The sequence below is a fragment of the Drosophila erecta genome, unplaced genomic scaffold (genome assembly GCF_003286155.1).
Source record: "Drosophila erecta strain 14021-0224.00,06,07 unplaced genomic scaffold, DereRS2 tig00000000-arrow-pilon, whole genome shotgun sequence".
In the NCBI taxonomy this organism is placed as follows: domain Eukaryota; kingdom Metazoa; phylum Arthropoda; class Insecta; order Diptera; family Drosophilidae; genus Drosophila; species Drosophila erecta.
Window position 1 is genome coordinate 8,632,512 of NW_020825194.1, and position 20,140 is coordinate 8,652,651.

A 20,140-nucleotide genomic window follows, 5' to 3' on the forward strand; every position below is an offset into this window, starting at 1 on the left:
CAAGATAGAATGCTATAGTCGAATTCCCCCACTATCGGATACCCGTTACTCAGCTGCTGAAAGTGTTTTACCTCTAAAATAAAATCGTCAGACTCTTAAAAATTCGTAGCTTTTACATGCTTAATTGTATTTTATTATTGCTTAATCTTTGGCCGATACACAGATCGAAAATTACACAGAATCCATTTAAAACATAATTAAACAGTGATTTTGCTAAAACGTTTGTTTAAATAATTGTGCGTTATGGTTTCATTGCGCGTTGTTCATACATATAATATTCTGAAGGAATAAATCTCAATATTTAGTTTCTCTACTTTATGGCTATACTGAAGTGTATAAAAACAGTGTAAATAGTTTTGAGTTCTTCAAAAAAATGTATAAAATTGTAGCATACAAGATTTCGTTTCACATTAGTATTTCGTAATTGACTTGCTAGTAAATTTCTGCTAAAACCACGTTGTTCGTTCGTAAAATCGAAGATATGGTCGTAGGTTTCGTGTATGTTAATTGCTATTGCATAAAGACTGTGGCACTTGTTTGCATAAGAGACGTACAACGTTTTTCGACATTATTTCAGCTTAAATCTAATCGTAGATAACTAAAGTACAACATATATGTGTACAACATTAATTAGTACTTGTGGAAGACAAGCATTTGGGTTTGTTCTAAAACAAATTACACGACAAAAAACCTTAACTAAACAGAAATGACATGTTCAACATAATATCATTTAAACGTAATCAAAATCCTAATTTTATATCCTAATGCGATCGTTTTTAAGACACTTGATTTGGTAGGCGGTCGAAGGTTGAGGCAAAGGTCGTTGCTGTTTTTGTGGCTGTGGATACAGGCTCGATTGCCGGCTATACATGTAGTAACGGGAATATTTGGCACTCGACAACGTTTGAACATATATGGCGCTGCACTGGAAGCTTTTGGGGCTCAGAGATGTCCCTCGCTACCCTATGGAATGTGTTTGCTGTGGCGCGATGGCTTCGGTGGCGGCGTCGGCGGACGCGGTTTGTTTCCATCGATGGCACCCACCAAACTGAAGTTCGTGGTCTCCAAATACTCGTACGTGGCGTTCGTAATACTGGTCTTCGTCAGGGTTGAGGTGGTGCTAATGCTGCTGCTGGTGGTGTTGCTAATGGTGCTAAGCATCGCAAAACCATTTGGCGTCCAATCCATGTTTTGCGACAGGCTGGTGAAATCAGTTGAGTCACGTGCCTTGGCGGGCAACGGTGGAGGTCGAATGTCCTCCTCTGAAGTGGAATCGGGGGTTTCTGTGTATGAATTTATATATATATATATATTAGAGTAATTAATACTAAATGGGTTGTAGCAATCACTTACCAACAGAGTTGCGGTGGCTGCTTTCCGACAGGGAGCGCGTGTCTGGAAAATTCTTGATACTGGCCGTTGGCGTAGCAATGCTGGCAGGACGAGAGAGTCGACGCTCCTTCTCCATTTCCGAACGCAGGGGTCGCTTGGAGGTAAGCTGTTTAATACCAATCGGACGGATTAGATAATGATGAGGTGATCCATTTGATTAAACCTTACCTCCTCTGTCAGGACATGAGGGTCTGGCGTCTTGGGACCACTTAAAGAACTATTTGATGTGCTCGCCAGCGAGGCTATGGATATGTTGATCTCCTTCTCCGGCGTCGATGTTATAGTGGACAATGGCGGTGTATACCATTGACTGCTGGACAGGCTATGGGCATCACGCTCCTGTGGTTCAAGATCGTTTTTAGAAAAAGTTGAATTTCCGGGTACCGCACACTGCTTACCTTCACCTTTCCATCCTTAGGTCTTCGCTTGCTCGGAGTCTTATCCTTGCCCTTGTTGCTCTTGATGCTCGGTGAGTGTCCCAAACTAGGCCTGGATATGTTGGCATAGCAATGTAAGCATAGACGATAAGCAACATAACGTAAATAATTAAACAAAACAAAAGAAAATGCATGTTAAAAATCAAACTAAATCAAAATAATGTTAGAGTCTCAAACTAAAAGCCAGCGCCAGCGGTTAGCATGAAGAAAGAGTTTAAAGAGTTTTGGTTAGGACAAGCATTTCAAACAACGCGAAATCATCGAAAGCACTCACCTGGTGTTGAAACTTAGGCCGGAAAATGGGTTCTTAATAGAATTGGTCTGTGGACGCGGCAGAAATGTTGACTTCGACAGGCCGCTGCTACAATTGGAAATATTACGCGAATTAGTCAGCATTATTATGAAAAGATTGCTTCAACTTACTCTGAAGATCCCATGCTGGTTTCGGAGTGGCGATTGTTGCTGCCATCGGAGAGCAAAGGCAGGAAGGAGTTCGGACGTCGCATCACCACCGAATCTCGTTCGATTTTGAGGTCACACGACTTGCGGCCATAACGCATCTCCACATGCTGCTGCATTTCGGCGAAACAGCGTTCCAGGTGTTCCTGCAGAGCTTTCAGACTGTCTGGCGCCCGCAAGCGATGTAGCTGAATAGCTAAATCGAGCAGTGGAATCTGGTTGGCAATCAGTTCTTTGAGCTCTTCCACCAACTCCTTGTCGTCCGGATTCTGCTCCAAATAGTCCTCGGTGAGGAAGGCTTCCTCGTACTTGGCAAAGCCGCCCATTACAGCCGGATCCACAATGCCATTAAGTTTCATACTCAGCGGGTTGATGTGCAGACTTTCGTCGCTCTTGTGCAAGATCACCAGCTGGCGAATGTCACGGTTCGTGTCTTTCATAATTTCGACCGCCCGCTCCAGGGGTGAGATTTTAAAAGTATTGGTCTCAATGACGGGGAACCAGCGCAGAATACCCGGGAGAGGGTAGCGGATGAGCAGCTCAGTGCGCTCCAGCCACAGATTTCGTACATCGTCCCTGTCTCCACCGTTTATGCTGTCCCGGAAGGGACGCGAAAACTGAAACTTGTTCACGTCGTTGGCGGTGAAGTATTTGACGATTTCGTTGTTGATGATCTTATCGTTGAACTTGTTGAATGCCTGACCCATTATCGGCTCCACCTTGTTCACCTGTATGTACTGCCCATCACTGTTGGTGATGTCCTCGCCCGGCGCCTCCAACGTTTGCATTAACTCAGCCTGCGGATGCTGCACTAGCATACGGGCGCAGAAGTCACTGTGTCGCTCGTACTCCTTGCCCCGGAAGATGTAGACGCGGTTCTGAAGCAAACGCGGGAATCCCCGTCCATAGAAGCACACACGGAAGTATTCAGAATTGTGTCGCAGCTCCTTGATGATCTTCTCATAGAACAACGCCATGCGATTCAGAAGCTCCGCCAGCTTGAGATAGTCGAAGACCTCCTCCTCGTACTGGCGAGCCAGCACCCTGCACATATCGATGGCACACTCCCACTGTTTGCCCTTGTCGAAGTAATCCATGATCTCGAAGTAGAGCGCCTCCTTCAGTTGCCGGTGGGTGCGGCAGTTGCTGTGCCGATCGCTGCGCAGTTGGTGCGACAGTTCCGTATCCGTCCAACGCAACAGTTCCGTGTGGAGCTTAAGCGTGAATGCCGCCTCCGTGTAGTTCTCGAACTCCATGTGCAGAGTGCACAGTTTGTAGACATACCGGATGTACATCTCCTTAAGATCCACCTCCGAATAGAACTGCAGCAGAGAGAAGGTGCAAGCCATGCGATTCTCCTTGCTCTCATCTTGGATTATAAAGCGGTACTCCAGCAGTTTGTCCATCAGCCGGGTGACCATCTGCACAAAGGCAGTGCCATCCACGTTAAGAGTGTTGTGGGCAGCGCAGCGCTCTAGCATTATAGTCTCGAACAAATGTTTGTACTCGGCGTCGCCCTTACCAGCTCCAATCAGGATGTCCAACTTCTCAATCATCGCTGTCTTGAAGTCGGAAAAGTTACCCTTGTGGTGGGCATTGTTGAATTTTGTGTCGCCGTAGCTTTCGTGCTCCAATCGCGAGCTGTAGTACTCGCACTGCATCATGTCGAAGAAGATGGGAATGGTCTCCTGGCGCAGCTCCTTCTCCGGTATCATGCTCATTTCCAGGATGGGCTCCACCAACTGCGGCACAAACTTGGGCTTGTGCTGCCCCAACTGGAACCACATCTTCCTGATCTCCATGGCCGTGTCCTTGCGGATGTCTCGATATCGTGCGAACACAATTTGCCGTTTGTTATCGTTGAAGTCATTCAATTGCAGCGGTGATTGCACCAGAAAGGCGATGGAGCACTGGAAGAAGTTCGACCAGATCTGCTTCTCGAACGGACACAAGAAGTAATCCGTAATGACCACGGTGAGGTGCTTCAGAGCACCAAGGATCACAGTATTCTGGTGCATAATCATGTCCATCCAGTCTCGCGGAAACACTGCTTTCTGGTGCGGAGACACCAGCTCCTCAAATACCAGAAGGATCTCTATGACAAAGTGCGTCAACTCGCCGCGCTGGTGCAAGTCTTTCACAAAGTACTCGTAGTGCTGGGCGTCCATGCGCTGCAGTATACCCAGCATAATGGCAAAGAACTTGCCCACCAATCCCGTGTCCCTGTCCAGGGCGTGAGCTGCCTTCATCACGGTGCGGAACAGGATGATCATGATGTCTCGAATGTCATTGTGCGTGGAACCCACATCTGACCGGAACAGAAGTTTCAGTATGTTGTTCATGATGTTGATGCACTCGGCAATCTAACGATGAAAGTTGATATATTAGTTGTAGTCAAATTATTATTTTCAATCCAAGCAATTTGGGAACGCCTTTAGTCAATTCATAGAAATTTTGTTTCATTACCAAATTGCAAAGATTGGAACTATTAATGGGCATTGGATTTAAATCTATTTGTTTCTTGAGCTCTCAGAGCTCTATTGACTATCTCATTGGGCTTCAGTGGAAAAAGTTAACGTTAGTGTTCAATTAAATATAAATAACATTGCAGATTAAAAAAACACGAAACCATAGAACATTGCATTGCAAAAAGCTGGAACAACTTAAGCCTAACTTAGCGGCCGTCGATGGCAGGAAAACCGAAAAGCTGGGAAAATCGGTTCATGAAATTCGGTCCAGCCATCGACGGCGTGAAGCTTGGAAAGCCAATGCACGAAGTGGGCGCAAATGACCCGCCCAGTTAGCTGCAAGCTTAACATCAGTATAAAAATAAATATCTTAACATCTAAACATTTGGGGTAACAAATCAAGGGATTGATGGTGATCTCTGGAGAACTGAAGCTGATCTGACTGAGATTTTGAGATGAGAGACTTATTTCCTTTACCTTTTTGTTGGCAGTCGTATCACATGTATGCAGTTGGGATTTTTTCTGTCCGAGCACTTTGGCGGCTTTCGAAAGATTCTTTTCTTGCTGCCAGATATCGGTTTTCGAGTCTCCCTAGTTTTTTGTACAAGGCAATTGCGGTGGCAACGACAGAAAAACGATAACAACACATCGGTTGGGTTGGGCGTGAATAAAGATTCGTTTTGATTTTTGAAATATTTTACGAAAAACATATAATGATTGTGGAATTAGAGAAGAGTTACAAACAGATAGGTATAGCTGAATAATTGGGTGCCAGTGAGGAGAGATCGCACATTCACATTTGGGTGGGTGTGTTCAGTGTTTCGGTGTGTGTTTGAGGTGTGTTTATAGTTTACTGTTCCCAGGTGGTTGATGTGGTTTGTAAGGTGCTTTGATGAGCTGCCAAATGCAAATTGCTTTCTAGCTATGACGATGATGGGTGTTCGGGTGCAGTACTAATGGCCAAACTAAACACTTACATGAGTTCGCTACGGCCCATGGTGGATACAAAGGGAATCTCACTATAGACACACACAGAAAGATCGCTAACTAACATGGATCTATCGTGGAAATAACATTTCTATTTCACTACATTGTTCAATCTTTTTTGGAGCTTAGCACTAGGATATGGACGAACATTGATCTAAGACTAGGACACAAGACACATAACAACAGTTGGCAATAAAGCATTTCAGTTGCCAAATCACATGCTAACGTTCTTAAAATAAAAAGCAAATGCAACATGCTTATCACTAACTAAACATAGCTTGCAAAGATTAAGTACTTAACTAACTTCTAAATAACTCGAACTGGAACTGAGCAAAATTAAGACAAATCACATGTCAAGGAGAAAATATTGCTTATAGCATATGGACCAAGTGTTTAATAGCCACAAGTATTATGAAAGCCAGTAATGGAATTGTATTTATTAATTAAATGGTTCAAGTTCACTAAAGGTTAAAAGGCATCGCTGATGGATAATCTTTATTTTAAGAATAGTTTTATAATGCAATTATGTGAGGAAATTTATTTTAAAAGTTTGTTTGAAGTTAGTTACTTAAGGAGCAACCTTGACTTGATCATGTGTTGAGTTATGTTTTAATTTTGCGTCTTGTCGGTGCATTCACAAGACAACTTTCAAGGACGATGCATTGGATTAAGAACAAAATGCAGTTCCCAAATGATTAATTAGTGTCACACGCAATGTAGTTATTGCTCAAGCACATACCTCCTCCTTGCTCTCGAGGTGATCCTTGATGTGTTTGCAGAACACGGGCAGTAGGATGGCCCGACACTTGGGCAACGTAAACAGCTTTGTCTCCACAAAATCTTTGATGCATCCCATCTTAGACTGAGTTAGACGTCGCGGCGGGAATTTCTCAAGGATTTCCACAATGCAAATGCTGTGAACAGTAATCATTACTAATGAGTTTCGAAAATGATTCGTGTTTTTTAGCCCACCTTAAGCGCACTTGATCAAAGACCTGCATCAGATCTGTGGCTATGATGTGCAAATTCTTAAGTAGCGCTCCTTCCGATTTAAGCAGATTGCTCGGACATCCAATCATGTCGATGAACATGCGCAGAAGCTCCTGCAACCGGGTTGCGAAGTCCACATAGTCCGTGTTGCAGTTCATCTCGGCGTAGAGCACACGCGATCGAATCACGAACTTCATCACATAGTGAAGGTAGCGAGTCGTCTTGTACAGGCGTCGCACCTCCGCGCTCTCCTCCAGATCATTGCCATCAGCAGACTTTTCTTTCGGTGAGATCGCATCACTAATGTTCTTCTGCAGCACATCTATCAATTTGCTAGTGAATTGAAAAAATCACATTAGAAACTGCTCATCAGTGGTTGATGCACAAAATATGTATTACTTACGTGTAGGCAAGTGTAAACGAGAAGCTCTCACTAATGTACACATCGAGAACAGTGAGAAAGTGTTGGTACTTGAGATCGGACACCGTTTCAATCAAATGTATAATGCTCATGAAGACGAGCTGGTCATATTTCTCCGGATGATCATTCTCCACCAGTATATTGAACAAGGCATCGAGTATGTCCTGCAAGAACTTCACCACCTCCTCCCCGGGCACTGTGGACAAGGCGGTTAGCGACTGTTCCAGCGTCTCCTTGTGCGCCGACCAATTCAACAGTCCCAGCAAGCTCACTGTAGGGAACACATTAATTAGGGTAATTAATAAGCATTAAGTTGTAAATCCTCTGCTTACCGCTTTGAGTGAGCTTGGTGCTGCACAGGTTAACGCCAATGGACAGCTGATCTTTTGGCAGGAGAGTGAGTCCACCGATGGAAGGCCTTGCACCCTGGAGCTCAGCAACCGTGGCTGGAAGCTCCAAATAACAATTTGCAACCGTTTTGTCGTACTTCTTGTGATCGATCTTGTAAACGGCCAGGATATGTTGACCCTGCGGGATGGTTGTGCCATTGGCCTGCATTAGACGCACATAGGCGAGGCCAAAGGGCTTCTCTGTTCGATCCTTTTGCTCATTGCTGCTACGATGCTTGAGCACAAAACGCAGATGGCATTGCTTAAAGTCCTCAATGGGCACGTGGATCTTGAAGGTCTCCTGCCACTTGGGCTTGTCATCGTGGTAGTATACCACCGATTTGTACTCATCAATGGGTTGATGTCCAGCCCCGATGCTCAGCACACCGGGCATAAGGTATCCCTGCTCATTTGCCACACACACCGACACCTCAACGTTCTTCTCCGAGGTTTTGGCAATGCGAGCGAATTCTCCACTACAGATGGTAAGGTATAAGTCATTTCGCACATCGCCAGGCAATATGACCTCTGGAAATCCCATTTTCCGGGCCACCGGCACATTATTATGCATCAAACGTGGAAATTCTTCCTTAATCTGCTTAATGTCGCCCCGTAGCACCTCGATGGTTACAGCCATCTTGGAGTCAATCTTGCCGATATCCTTATTCGCGATTAGCTTTCTAAGCGTTCCGTCCAGCGTTTCCTTTTCGCACATAATGAAGGGCAGGTCTATGTTGCCACGGAAGTCGTCCGACTTATTGATGAAGGGCGTGAGGTCCTTGCAGGCCACACCAAACGGACGTCGAATGATGTATTCCCCGTTGCTGCAGGACGATCCGCTGGAGCTCACCGATAGCTGGGACGCCTTGCGGCTGGAGGCGTTCAGCATGCTATTGGCAATGCTCATGCTGGTCCGCTTCGAATCGGCAGAGTCCTTAAACTCCATGGAACCGATTCGGATGGCGTAGCATACCAGGTACATTTTGGCGATGGCCAGATCGCTCTTACTGAGATCCGTGAACAGCACGCGGTTGTTGTCGATCTGGTCGATCTGTCGATCTATATCGCGCGCGCTACCTATCCGTGTCCACTTGACCACATAGTTCTCGCTGATGGGTTTGTGCGTTTCCCCGTCGAAAAGCGTGAAAAGCAGGTCCGTGTCCTCCTGGAACTTGCAAACGAAGGCGTTCACGTGTAGCAGGATGTTGTGTGAGTACTTGTTGGGGGTTCGTGTGGATCCCCGCTCACTGGACAGCCGCTGAAGGTTGGATAAATAGATATAAGATTAGTTTAAGTTTGGGATTCCAATATAAACATACAAATTAATGAGTCAAATCCCTCATGAATCATAATGTAAAATAGCATTAAGCTGAGAGAAGTTTCTTTGCAAGTACAGTTGATAACAATCAACGTGACGCATTTGATGAAATATGAATAATGAAGAAGGAAAAATAAGTTTTTCCAAAGTTCCTGAACTAGAACTTCAGCACATACTTTTTTTATAATCGTCATAGTTCTATTTACAGAAATATTCAGAAACGTACTCATTTGTACGATTCGTTTATGACTTGAACTTGAATTTCTAGCTGACAGATATAGTTTTTCCCGCTGCAGTTTTAAATACTGACATTGGCCTTGTCGATGCGCTGAACGGCGTGCATATGCTGCTCGTAGAGCTCGGTGGTGCAGATGTCATTGGTGTTCAAGATGTCTCCGCTCTCATCGCGCACCACCATGTCCAGGCCGAGGAGCTTGTTGCCAGTATCGATCTGATTGGTGGCCAGCAGCTTCACCTTTCGCACCTCGTCCAATGGCAGATTTCCGGAGATCAATGCCGCTCTATTGTTATTCAATTCGTTCATTTTGCGGCGAATTTTGGGAAAGCTGGGATTTGTGGTCTAAAATTGGAACAAAAAGAGTTTAAAACGGTATTATGGTATTATAAATAAATTTACGATCTCACCAGAAAGTAATTTTTGGCTATGGATCCCCACTCTAGAAGAACTTTGGTGATCTCCTCGACAATATCCGTGCGTTGGATGCAGAACTCCCCATTCACGATATTATATTCGCATAAGTGTATATAGCTCTTGGGAAATATGCCTCGTGTTTCCTTTGCTCTGAAATAACATCGAAAATAAAAGAGGGGGAGTCATTAAAATGTGGCAAGCACATGGTATGCAACAGAAAAGTACAAATTGCCACTCCGTGCTTCATACACGCCGCAGTAGAAATTGGGTTTTTGGTTCCCTCTATAGTCTGTTCAGTCAAGAATAAAGCCCCAGAACGACGCTCCACTGTGGACACTTCATATTTACATATATGACACAATTCAACAACCATTGCGGCTGATGAATTACCCAAGCCAGGCAAGAGATAGGGGAACTTGAAGCGCTGAAAAGCGTGCACTTCGGAAATGAATGATATGGATTTCAGTAAACATAATAATCTTATATGCGATATACGGTTTTAAGAACATCGTATACACCATATTTATTTGCAAAAGAATGTATAATTTTTAAAATAAAGTTCATTGAATAAACCACCTTGCACCACCACTGATGTACATGATGTCCTAACTATATCTTTCAGTGTGCGAGTCTGCAGAGGAAGTGCGCTCAAAGTGTGACACTGTCGGATGAAATGGAATGCTTTAATTTGGCTCAATTCGCCGCTTGACATGCGGGGTGGCCGCTTTAATTGCTCGAGGCATTCATCACTTATAGAATCAGCAGCCCAGTTCTCCCCCTTCCTTTTTTGGGGTCCCTGAACCCCGGTCATAGTTCCACATCCACATCGTGGTTTTTCGGATCAGGTGTCCCGCTCGCTGCGTAACCTTCAAATTGATTAACCATTTCCAATTGATCTCGCTGTCCAGACAGAGGCGTCGTAATTTTCGATATTTACGCTTTAAAATCGTGAGAAAATGAACAATTAAAATTGATATTTTTGTACAAACAAAAATAGGCATTTGATGATGGGGAGCCACCGAGCCGAAAGCAAACAGGAACCCGGACTAAAGAGGTTATCAGCATATCGGGTAGAGTATCACAGTAGAGTGTGGGAAATGTTCTACGCAATTAAGGCAAATTAACATCGTCCGAACTGGATGCGAACTGGTTTTCTTAGGCGAGCACCACTGTGATCGGAGAATTCGTGCTTTTATTTATTTACTTTCTGTGCTGCCCGCTGCCATTCGAGATGTCTGGCTCTCGGAATCTCTGGTTCCACTTGGGATGGGGTTGTTTGGGTCAGCAGAAATATGAAAAAGGTCAGCTTCGTCAATTCGGATGGCGTTCTTCTTGTTTTCCTCGTCTTTTTTCATTTTTGTTTTCTTGATAAGACGTGGTCAGCCCTCAGCCAGATAAAACCAAGAGAGATACAAGAAACATAGGAAAACGAAACGCAAACAAACCAAACGGCAGCAAAAGGGTCAAACCATGTATAAATACATGGTATTGAGACATGGGATGGGTAAAGAAAACTTTATCTCGTCATTGAACGGATGTGCCGCCATGCAACTTTGGCAGCCACATATGGTGGCATCTGTTTGGAGTAAAGGATGAAGGAGCGGCGTTGGGCAAGAGCGCTGGCACAGATTTCCACGGAATACCCAGGCATCTTGAGCGGTAAACAAAGGCCGAGCCAAATGGGCGGCGCTTGTGTACCTGATTTACGATTGCTTCACTCTGACTGTGCCTGTGAAATATCTGTTTCAAGCATTTCCGCTTCTGAACTTTGGCTGCTGGCTGCTGTTTCTTCTGCTGCTGTTGTTTTTCCGTCTGTCTGTCGATTGTCTGCCACTTTTTTGTCCGCTAATGTCTGGGATGTTTCCCCCAACGCTCATGCATACGCATTAGACAAGCGAGATTGCAGTGAAAGTCGGGGGAAAAGATCTCGCAGATTGTTTGATTAGACAAGCTACACCGATCAAAATAATAGCAGTGCATACTTTACATGGAAATTAATGAAATCAAGGTTTACAGTTTGTTTTCCCTAGGTGTTACAAAGTGATTTTAGGGGGGAAACATTATTTTGAACTGTTGGAACTGTTGATTTACACTGCGCCTTTTGTTTAATTTGCATAGCTACTCACTTTTGTCTGTAGCCGTAGTACCAGTGGGTGGTCTCCTTAAGAATTATGACCGCATCACCCACATCCAGATTGAGGCGATGTGGCTTCGTCTCCTGGTCGAAATTGCACTTGGCTGAAAGGAAGAAACATTTTGAAATTAGTATAAAATCAAGTGAATAAAATTCAGAAGCGATGGGAGCTTAGTTTAGAGCACCGTGTCCAGTTGTCAGCCGCTGCGAACTGAGCGAAATCACAGTGAAATCAACGCGAATCAACGGGAGCGGAAGGTTATCAATTAGCCAATTCCATCATGAGGGGGACGCGCTGATCATCGGAAACTGGGTTGTCGCTATCTGTGCACCCAAGCGGATGGGATATTTGATAAAACCCCCAGCCCCCACCATCTATCAACGTTCCACCGGAATCCCCTTCTTCTAAACGCTTGTGCAACCAATCCATTTCATACGTGAGATCTAACATACAAATTGAATCTCGCTTTGGGCAACTTCCTCGAAGCCCCACCCGTCGATAAGACTTGGATGTCTGCCGGGAACTGCAAATGACGCACTTGCATTGCAAGTGTATACTGATATCGCACCAAGAAGTCGGAAATACAGCTTGACATCCCAGAATCTGCTTCAAGTGCTACGATAAGTGATCCATTTTTAAATAAGTCGCAAAACTAATACATGTGACTAGAAGAACTGTGCACAATCTCTCTTGGTGGGTTTTCGATTTTTTAAGCAAACTGCTTTAAGTTATTAGTTGAGGCAGGTTTTGGACTCATGCATGAAAGTCATAAATATTTCACAAATGAGTAATTACAACATGCAGCATCATTGTGCTACCGCAGCGTATAAAGTTGTTTTAATATTAATCAAATCATCTTATAAAAACCCATTACGTGCACTCCCTTAGGAGTAGTTGTGTTTTTGCCTTCCCCGCACGAGACATAATGGGACATAACCATCGACGCCGACAAACTTCCTTCTCGCCTGATAGTGCAAGTTTGAGATATAAGCAACACAGCGTATATAACATATATAGTTGAGCACACACAGAAATGTGCATCCCCCATAGAAGCCCTCGTACTCGTACTCGTATTCGAGTCCCCATCGCCGCAGTCAAGCACAAAAGATACAAAATCCATGTTGAGCCGCCTTCGCGTGGCACGCTCCGGGTGGTGCTGTTGTTGTTGCTGCTCATGGTGGTGCTGATGACGATGGTAATAGTGGTGCTGCGACTGGTGGTGGCGGTGGTGCCGGTGGTGGTGCCGATGGCGACTGCGTAACAGAAGGGGAGCAGTGGAGCCGTGGAGCCGTGGCGTCGGCGGTATGGGATACGGTCCAATGACCGATGCTCGCGATGTTCGCGCTGCCCGATCTCGATGGAAAGCATAACAAGCGAGAACGACCTCCACAGCACATTAAGAGCGACAGCGGCAGCAATTCGCAAAAGGTATTCAGTGCCGCCGCTGTTGTGCTTCAACAGCAGAGGGCAAATTAATAGCATTGCTGCCCACAAACCCAGATATGGTTCATTCACATGCCTATGTGTTGATATTCCAAAGTCAAGCCAATCATTTTGTAAAATCAGAAATATGGGAATTCGTACGTAAAGATTATTATTACAAGGGCGCAAAAGAATTCGCGTATGTAGTATATTGTATTGTATGAGTCTATGTACGATAGGGAATAGACCAGTAATATTTCTATTTCCTGCTATCATTTTGACCACAAGTGTATACTATACGTGTGAGATGGCTCTATCTGTTACTTTTTTTGCGCTTTGCATTTTATTTCGTCTGTCCAATTGCGTGGAAAGTTAACTTGGAGTGGGACTGGGTCAATTGCGGAAACCAGTTGAGCGAGCCTCTTTAGAGGAGCTTTCCCAGCTGGGAAAGTTTCGCAAGAAGCGCGTAAATATAGATCTAAGCAATTAAATACTTATCGAATTGATTGAATTCATTATTAATATCCAATGCGCAGAGCAAATAAGCGGAATTCACTGCTTTCCACGTCTGGAAGCTATTTATGCCCAAGTAATATAAGTACTCGGAAATAGCAATGAATCACCACGACGTCGACGCCTACGACGGAGCAGTACCGCTGCGGTCAAGCAATCAGTCACAGGGAATGCCACACCTATAAGGCCCCAGAAGCCCTGCCTGAAATGAGTTGAGGGAGTTGAGTTCAAGAACGATCAAAAACGTCATTAAATCGAGCCCATTTCCTTTCGTTCGGTTCGTCGATAAGCGCAACCAAGACCCTTTTTCCTCCACTGCAGCAGCGACAAACTTGTTGACTAACGGAAACAATCATAAATAATGAAATGCACAACTTGCTCGACTATAAATACCCAGAGATCGCTGGGCGGGGGAGTCACGGCTCAATGGCAGCGAGAAGGAAAAAGGGTTCGGACCAACATAGAAAAACCGTCCAAACAGTCAGCACTCAACAGGCAGGCAGGTAAACCAAAGGAAGTATGCTCAGGCTTACTTTGGAAATGCACAAGGGGAAATATTTTAAATACGATGCACGATCAGTCTATAACACACATTTCTTTGTGTGATTAGTTATTGTATTCGAAAAATAATCTTTTAGAAAAAACAACAAAACCATGTGAAACACCACGCACACCATCAGCATCAAGATCACCCCCTTTTTGTTCCGTGTAGAACGAGCTCCAACGGATGCAGCTGCACCTGGAGAAGGGAGCTGTTGAAGTGCCCCCCAGCACGTGAACAAAGTGTGCCTTCTGCCCGCTTTTCCGCGTCGAACCGGAGACCCCCCTTTTGGTTTATAGTTAGCCATAAGCTAGATAAAAGCAAAAGCCAAAACAATAATAAATCGCAGTCCACAAAGCAACGTGAATATATAAAATAAGCCGCAGTTCAGGCGCTTCGTCATCAATTGGTGTCGAAGTTGGCGTCGTGACTGGTGACTGGACAGCATGAAAACAAAAAGAAGAGAAATAATAAAACCAAAAGTACAACAACGTGACAACCACAGTCACAACTTGGCTCATTTCAAAGTTTCTGGTTTAAATAGCGCGCGGCTCAGAGAAGATTCTTTATGTCTATATATGATCATACTACACATATGCAAATTCTCTCCATACATTTAGGCGTTTGTTTTTTTTTTTCCTATATAAAAGCGGGTTTGTTTGTCCTCTCTAGCGCTCGAGGTATTCGGGTATAAATATACAAGTACGAGCTTTTATGAGCTAAGCCCCTAAAGCGTTTTCTATATATATATTCTGCTATATATATACGTTTTTAATTGCCCAAAGCCTGGGGAACCGTTTGGAGGGTTAATTTTAATGATTCTCGCTGGTTAAGATGCTCCGGCACTGACTAATTACAAAGTGGCACAGATGATCTCTGAAACGGGGAGAGGTGTTATTACTATGGATATGGAAAATTCAGCACTGTGTGTTCAGCAGATTGGGGGAGTGCACGATGGGAGTTCTATTGTTCACTTTGAATACATTCCAATGCAGGACAGATACAGATACATATGCGGCTAATTGAAGACGCTGGGAGGAATTTATAATTAGCTATTGTGCATTAATTATCTCGCATGAATTCCAGTACAATCACAGCAAAATGCCAATTACTATTTTATAGCGTTTATGTTTCTTTACACATTTCTTAATAAGATAGACGGGAAATACTAAGTGCAAATAAGTACATTTAAAATGTATACTTTTTTGCATTATCTTTATGTAAACATTGCCTTCCTATCTATTTCCGAAGAACTTTCGGGCTTGCCAAAAAGGAAATATTCAACAGGCTTTCGAAAAGTGGGTAAACCTGATACTGAAAATGTGGCACTAACCAGCAAACCCTACATATCCCCTCCATCTTGGACTCCTAGATAATATTTGATGGGACATAAATTCATAAAAATAATTGCGCAACCTCTTCGACCGCCTTGCCCGTTGACAGTTACGGTTAATGTCGTTGCGGTCGTAAAAAGTATCCAGAAACAAATTAGAATCAGTACCCAAAAAGCAGGAGGAATGTTGATAAAAAAAATAAGAACGTTATTATTACGGAGCACAGCCATAAAAAATTGCGGAGCAAGAAAAGACAAAAGAGGAAATGTAAACACAAACTTGACCCATTTGGGACATCCAAGAAAATCACTTAAAAACAATCTAAAATTCCTTTTATGACTCTTTCAACATGTAAGGTTAACTGCTTAGATAGAACAATGTTTCCTCAAAGCAATTATATCAATATGGGAAATTTTTTCAAAATAGATTACTCTAAAATAAATAAAGCGATAGCAGAACAATTGTTTTTAAAATAATGCAGCCTGGTTTTTAAATTTCAGTAAGCAATAGTTCTTAGAACTTACGAATGAAAATAAAAACATATACATATACATGCTATGAAAATCCAAAAATATAATTAAAATATCTTCGTCTGAACAACGAAAGCTTTTGTTTATGTTTAAAAAACATATTTTTTGTGACTTTCAAATGCGATAAAACGCGTTCAAAAGTCGAAAAGCTCCTGTGAAAAATATTTCAATGGAACCTGGTAACCTTTTTAACATTAGCTCACATTTCTCGGGCAGCTGAAACCAGTTTCCACTTACACCGGATGACGCACTGTGCCCCAATGATGCAGCCACCTTCCCCTCCCCCTCTCCACCTCCTCACTTTCCCTGATCGGATTCGATCCCCATAACTGCTCTTTGCGGCAAGCAATTTATGTTTAATTAAGCAATTTCCGAGAGCAATCGAAGATTGCAGTTGATCAATTAGCATATAAGGGAAACCAAAGATGCGACAAATCTCCGACATTGGCAATCTGCGAAGGGGGTGGAATGAATAGTTGCGAGTTGGAATGGGGGGAAGCGATTGAGTTTTCATTTTGTTTGCGAAATGGAAAGTGGAGATTCGCTTGCCAAGGCGGAGTGTATTCTGATAGTGGAGGGTTTCTGGGGTGACGATCCAAGTGGAATCAGAATCACAAGTGGATGTGCGAGTCACTTGGGCGGTTGCTCAACTATCCCAAGTTGATGGAGGATGGAACATACATACATGTGTACATGAGTGAGGGTAAAGACCGGGGATGAGTGTTTCCCCGATCTGAGTCAGCAGGGCAAACAATTATGCAGCCGCCCCGGAGGAAGGGCATCTGCCACGTGATAAGGCGAATCGGGGGATTCTTATTCGGTTGTGCAACATTATCCTCGAAATTATAGAGGCTGAGATATTAAAGATGGCGGCTGATTACAGGGCTTAGGAAAGTTCTATATTTCGTTTATAAATAAAACTAACAAAATCTATCTAGTACATACATATTGATGGAAACCCTAGTTTTCAGCTCGCTTCCAAATTTGATTAGGTTTTCACTTGTTTTGCGGAAATGGCCTAGGAAAAATGCTTTCCTTTGAAATTATGTAAATCGAAAAGCTTTTCATGCATCTTAAACTCCAACGAAGTGGAAAATTTTAATTAAATTGAGAAAACCCAGACTCTGAAATCAGAAACCAAATCAACTAGTCCCCTTTCTATCCCATTCCCTCCTATATTGTATGTATATTCTTTCGGCATGGGTTTCCACTACACTGTTCACTGCTCTCAGGCCTCATTAAGTTTTACGTTTACTTTGTGAGCTCTTCCCTTCATTTGATGTTGTTGTATTTATTATTAACGCGGTTGTTGTTTTTGCTATTCAAATTTAAATGTAGAATGCATCTGCGTGGAGTGGAGTGGGTAAATAAAGCCGAGTGTCTGGGGGAAAAAATGGGGAGCCCTGCAGGTGCACACCAACTAGAGGCAATGAACAGTGGAGTAGTGCAGCAATGAAGTGAAGATGTCACCGCAGGCAAACTTTTAACTTGGTCGACAGACAAATCATCAAAAGCAAAGGAAAATGTTGGAGTAAGACACACATTACAGATATTGCAAAACTGATAAAATTAGGTTGCTTATTTTATACTAGCTAGCTAATTATATTGCATTGCTAATTGTAAATTTATAATCAAATCATTTTTTAATGAAAGCTAATATGTTTTGTGGGTAAATATGACATTACGTGACTATTTGCTTGCCTAACAACTGTATATCTTTTCAGGTATATTTCAGAAATCATCCCACTGTGCATGGAGGTGAGTAAGCAGGGAGATGCAGCATTTCTTTTCACAGGAGTGAGTGGGAACAGCATACGACAAATATGTATGTACATACAATACATATGTATGCACCAGATCTTTTGTGTGCGAGTGAGTGTGCTCCAAACTACCGCTATGCAGGAGGCCGAGGACTTAACTTTAACTCGCTCACTCACTCGCACTTCACCGGAATTTAATTCAGCCGAGTGCCACCCACAAACACAGGCACACATCGATAAACGATAGCGATTGAATGGGCCCCATAAAGTGATAAAGCGATTACTCAATGGTTATCGCATTCGACTAAACAACAATGCTTCAGAAATATAATACGCAAAATGGATGAGCTGCCAAGCAAATCTCATGGTTTAATAATTTTTACAAAATGTGGGGCAGCAAGACGACTGTTTGCTCAGAATTTGAAAATGGAAACGAACAAAAGGTATGCAAACAGAATGGAAAACAGCGATAAGACAAGAATACATCAAACTGCCATTGATAAGGAGTTTCTTTTGAATTCCTTATATGCTGTAAGTCGTTTTCGCATTACAAAGGCCAAATTCGCCACTCAATGCCAACGACTAACTTATCTGCCGCCCCATATTCCAAATATTATCACGCTTAATTACATTATACCAACCTCAACCACCCACCACCCACTGCCCCCCGCCCACCTGGCCACGCCCCAAAGGTACTATCAGATACTCGTACTCGCAGCGATTTCGACAGCTAGTAAACGCGCAAACACAAAAAAGGGCAGAGACGGAGGCAAACATGTGTAAATAACAAGTGCAAACACCGGCAAGCTCCATTCGACTGTTAACGAATGAGATTCCTAGTTCCACTCGATCTACCTGGACTAGAGGTACCTGTACTTTATGTACCTGTCGTATCTATTGATCAGCGGTGAAAAGGTCAACAAAGCGGGGGCCATAAAAAATTCACACGCATTCGAAGCGGGTCGCGATTAGATATTTCATGGTCACTGCCAGTGAATTGGGATTTGTCTCCCAGTGTACACAGAAAATAAACATTTCCCACTGTCAGCTTGATAAATATCTTCTTCAGATCTATACGATTTTTTCGATCTCGTGACATACCACTTAAAAATTAAGAGATTGTAGGTCATCTGCCTTAGGTTAAAAAGACAGAGTTTTAAAAGTGTAGTAATAATTAAAATTTAAATAATAAAGGTATAAATCCTCAAAAAACCGCTTAATTTTTTTTTCTGTGTACCAGGCCTATTTCTGACAGTGTGTGTTGCAGTTGCACGTGTGAGAGAGATAGTGTAAAAGAGCGAGAGAGACGATAGAAAACAGGTTTTAGTTTCAAGAGCAAATCTCAGAATTTTGTGCTAGTGTTGAATGAGCAGGATGAAATGAAAAGAAAAACGAAACAACCCAGAGAGAGCGGGAAAGAAGAGAGAGTGATCAAATGAGCAAGCGAGAAGGTGCAACAAGTTTTACCGTAGCAACGCAGCAGGAGGCACACACATGCGGTGAAATGAGACAGAGAGTGGTGGGGGAGGAGGTGGGGTGTGCTCTGGAAAGGAGCGCCCAACAGTTCATAAACTTTTCCTTTATGGTTGTTTACAAAGCAATTGTTTAAACATTCTTGCCTAGCCATATTCTACCTAATTTATCGGCTTAATTGCCGAATTGCCAACTTACCAATGCCGAATTCTGCCTGTTTGGCATTGCAATCGCTCCACACACTCATCTTGAAGGCTTTTCTTCACGTTGTTGCTGTTGATTCTACTAGTGTTGTTGCTGATATTGTTGTTTCTGCGCCGACTTTTACCATCAACACGGCGACAAACGATCGCTACTCATACATGCAAGCGATGGACTTTCGTTTGCGAAAATAAAAACAACCAGACATAAAATTAGGCAACGGCAAAAGAGCAACACGTAGTTGAAATTTTGATTTCGTTTTCACAATGCCGCCAACACAAGCATTTCGCCTTAGATATCGACTCCGATTTCGCTACTGATTTCGACGAAAAGCACACCGGTTGGAGAATTGCAACAAATCGTCACAAATAATTATTGCACAAAAGCTAGCATTCCGCATCAATTGTCGCTCCGCTAATGCATTTTGCGTTGTTTTTCGCTCGTTTTGTTCTCGATTTGGGCTGGGAGTTGGCCGCTGCCGCGCTCAGCTAATTATCTCCGCTCACACTCCCGCACATGTACACGCACTCGAACGCACACACACACTCGTGTGCGTCAGTTCCCAATTAATTATTTTAGAGCTCTCACAAGAGAACCCGCGCGTTCCAACTGTTTGTTGTGAATGAGCGTGCTCGGTGCTCAGTAGCACCGCAGTGTACCCATTCAAAAATACCCCTAGTTTTAGTTTGCCCGTACAGCGTGTTCACACCGTTGATGT

At 43.4% G+C, this 20,140-nt stretch overlaps 1 protein-coding gene across 2 annotated transcripts; it reads right to left on the bottom strand.

Annotated features, from left to right (window-relative positions):
* Positions 1-29: 29 nt before the first annotated feature.
* LOC6555377 (dedicator of cytokinesis protein 1) lies at positions 30-20,105 on the bottom strand. 2 transcript variants are annotated; one of them, XM_015153393.2, is made up of 15 exons: positions 19,420-20,105; positions 11,640-11,751; positions 9,507-9,663; positions 9,172-9,441; positions 7,487-8,801; positions 7,137-7,425; positions 6,716-7,066; positions 6,483-6,657; positions 5,234-5,347; positions 2,253-4,651; positions 2,104-2,190; positions 1,791-1,881; positions 1,561-1,731; positions 1,354-1,498; positions 30-1,283 (listed from the first exon to the last, which is right to left on the bottom strand). In XM_015153393.2, the coding sequence occupies exons 1-15, from the start codon at positions 19,466-19,468 to the stop codon at positions 964-966; spliced, it is 6,045 nt and encodes a 2,014-aa protein (XP_015008879.1). In that variant the 5' UTR covers positions 19,469-20,105; the 3' UTR covers positions 30-963. The 2 variants fall into 2 exon arrangements, with proteins under 2 accessions (XP_015008879.1, XP_001982090.1); XM_001982054.3 differs by lacking the exon at positions 5,234-5,347.
* Positions 20,106-20,140: the final 35 nt, after the last annotated feature.

Bases quoted from the DNA above. Each gene is read 5' to 3' on its own strand.
- LOC6555377 (XM_015153393.2), bottom strand. From the start codon at position 19,468: ATGAGTGTGTGGAGCGATTGCAATGCCAAACAGGCAGAATTCGGCATT. The intron at 11,752-19,419 runs GTAAGTTGGCAA...TCTTCCTTTCAG, and splicing joins ACAGGCAGAATTCGGCATTG to CCAAGTGCAATTTCGACCAG. The intron at 7,426-7,486 runs GTAAGCAGAGGA...TGTTCCCTACAG, and splicing joins CACCAAGCTCACTCAAAGCG to TGAGCTTGCTGGGACTGTTG.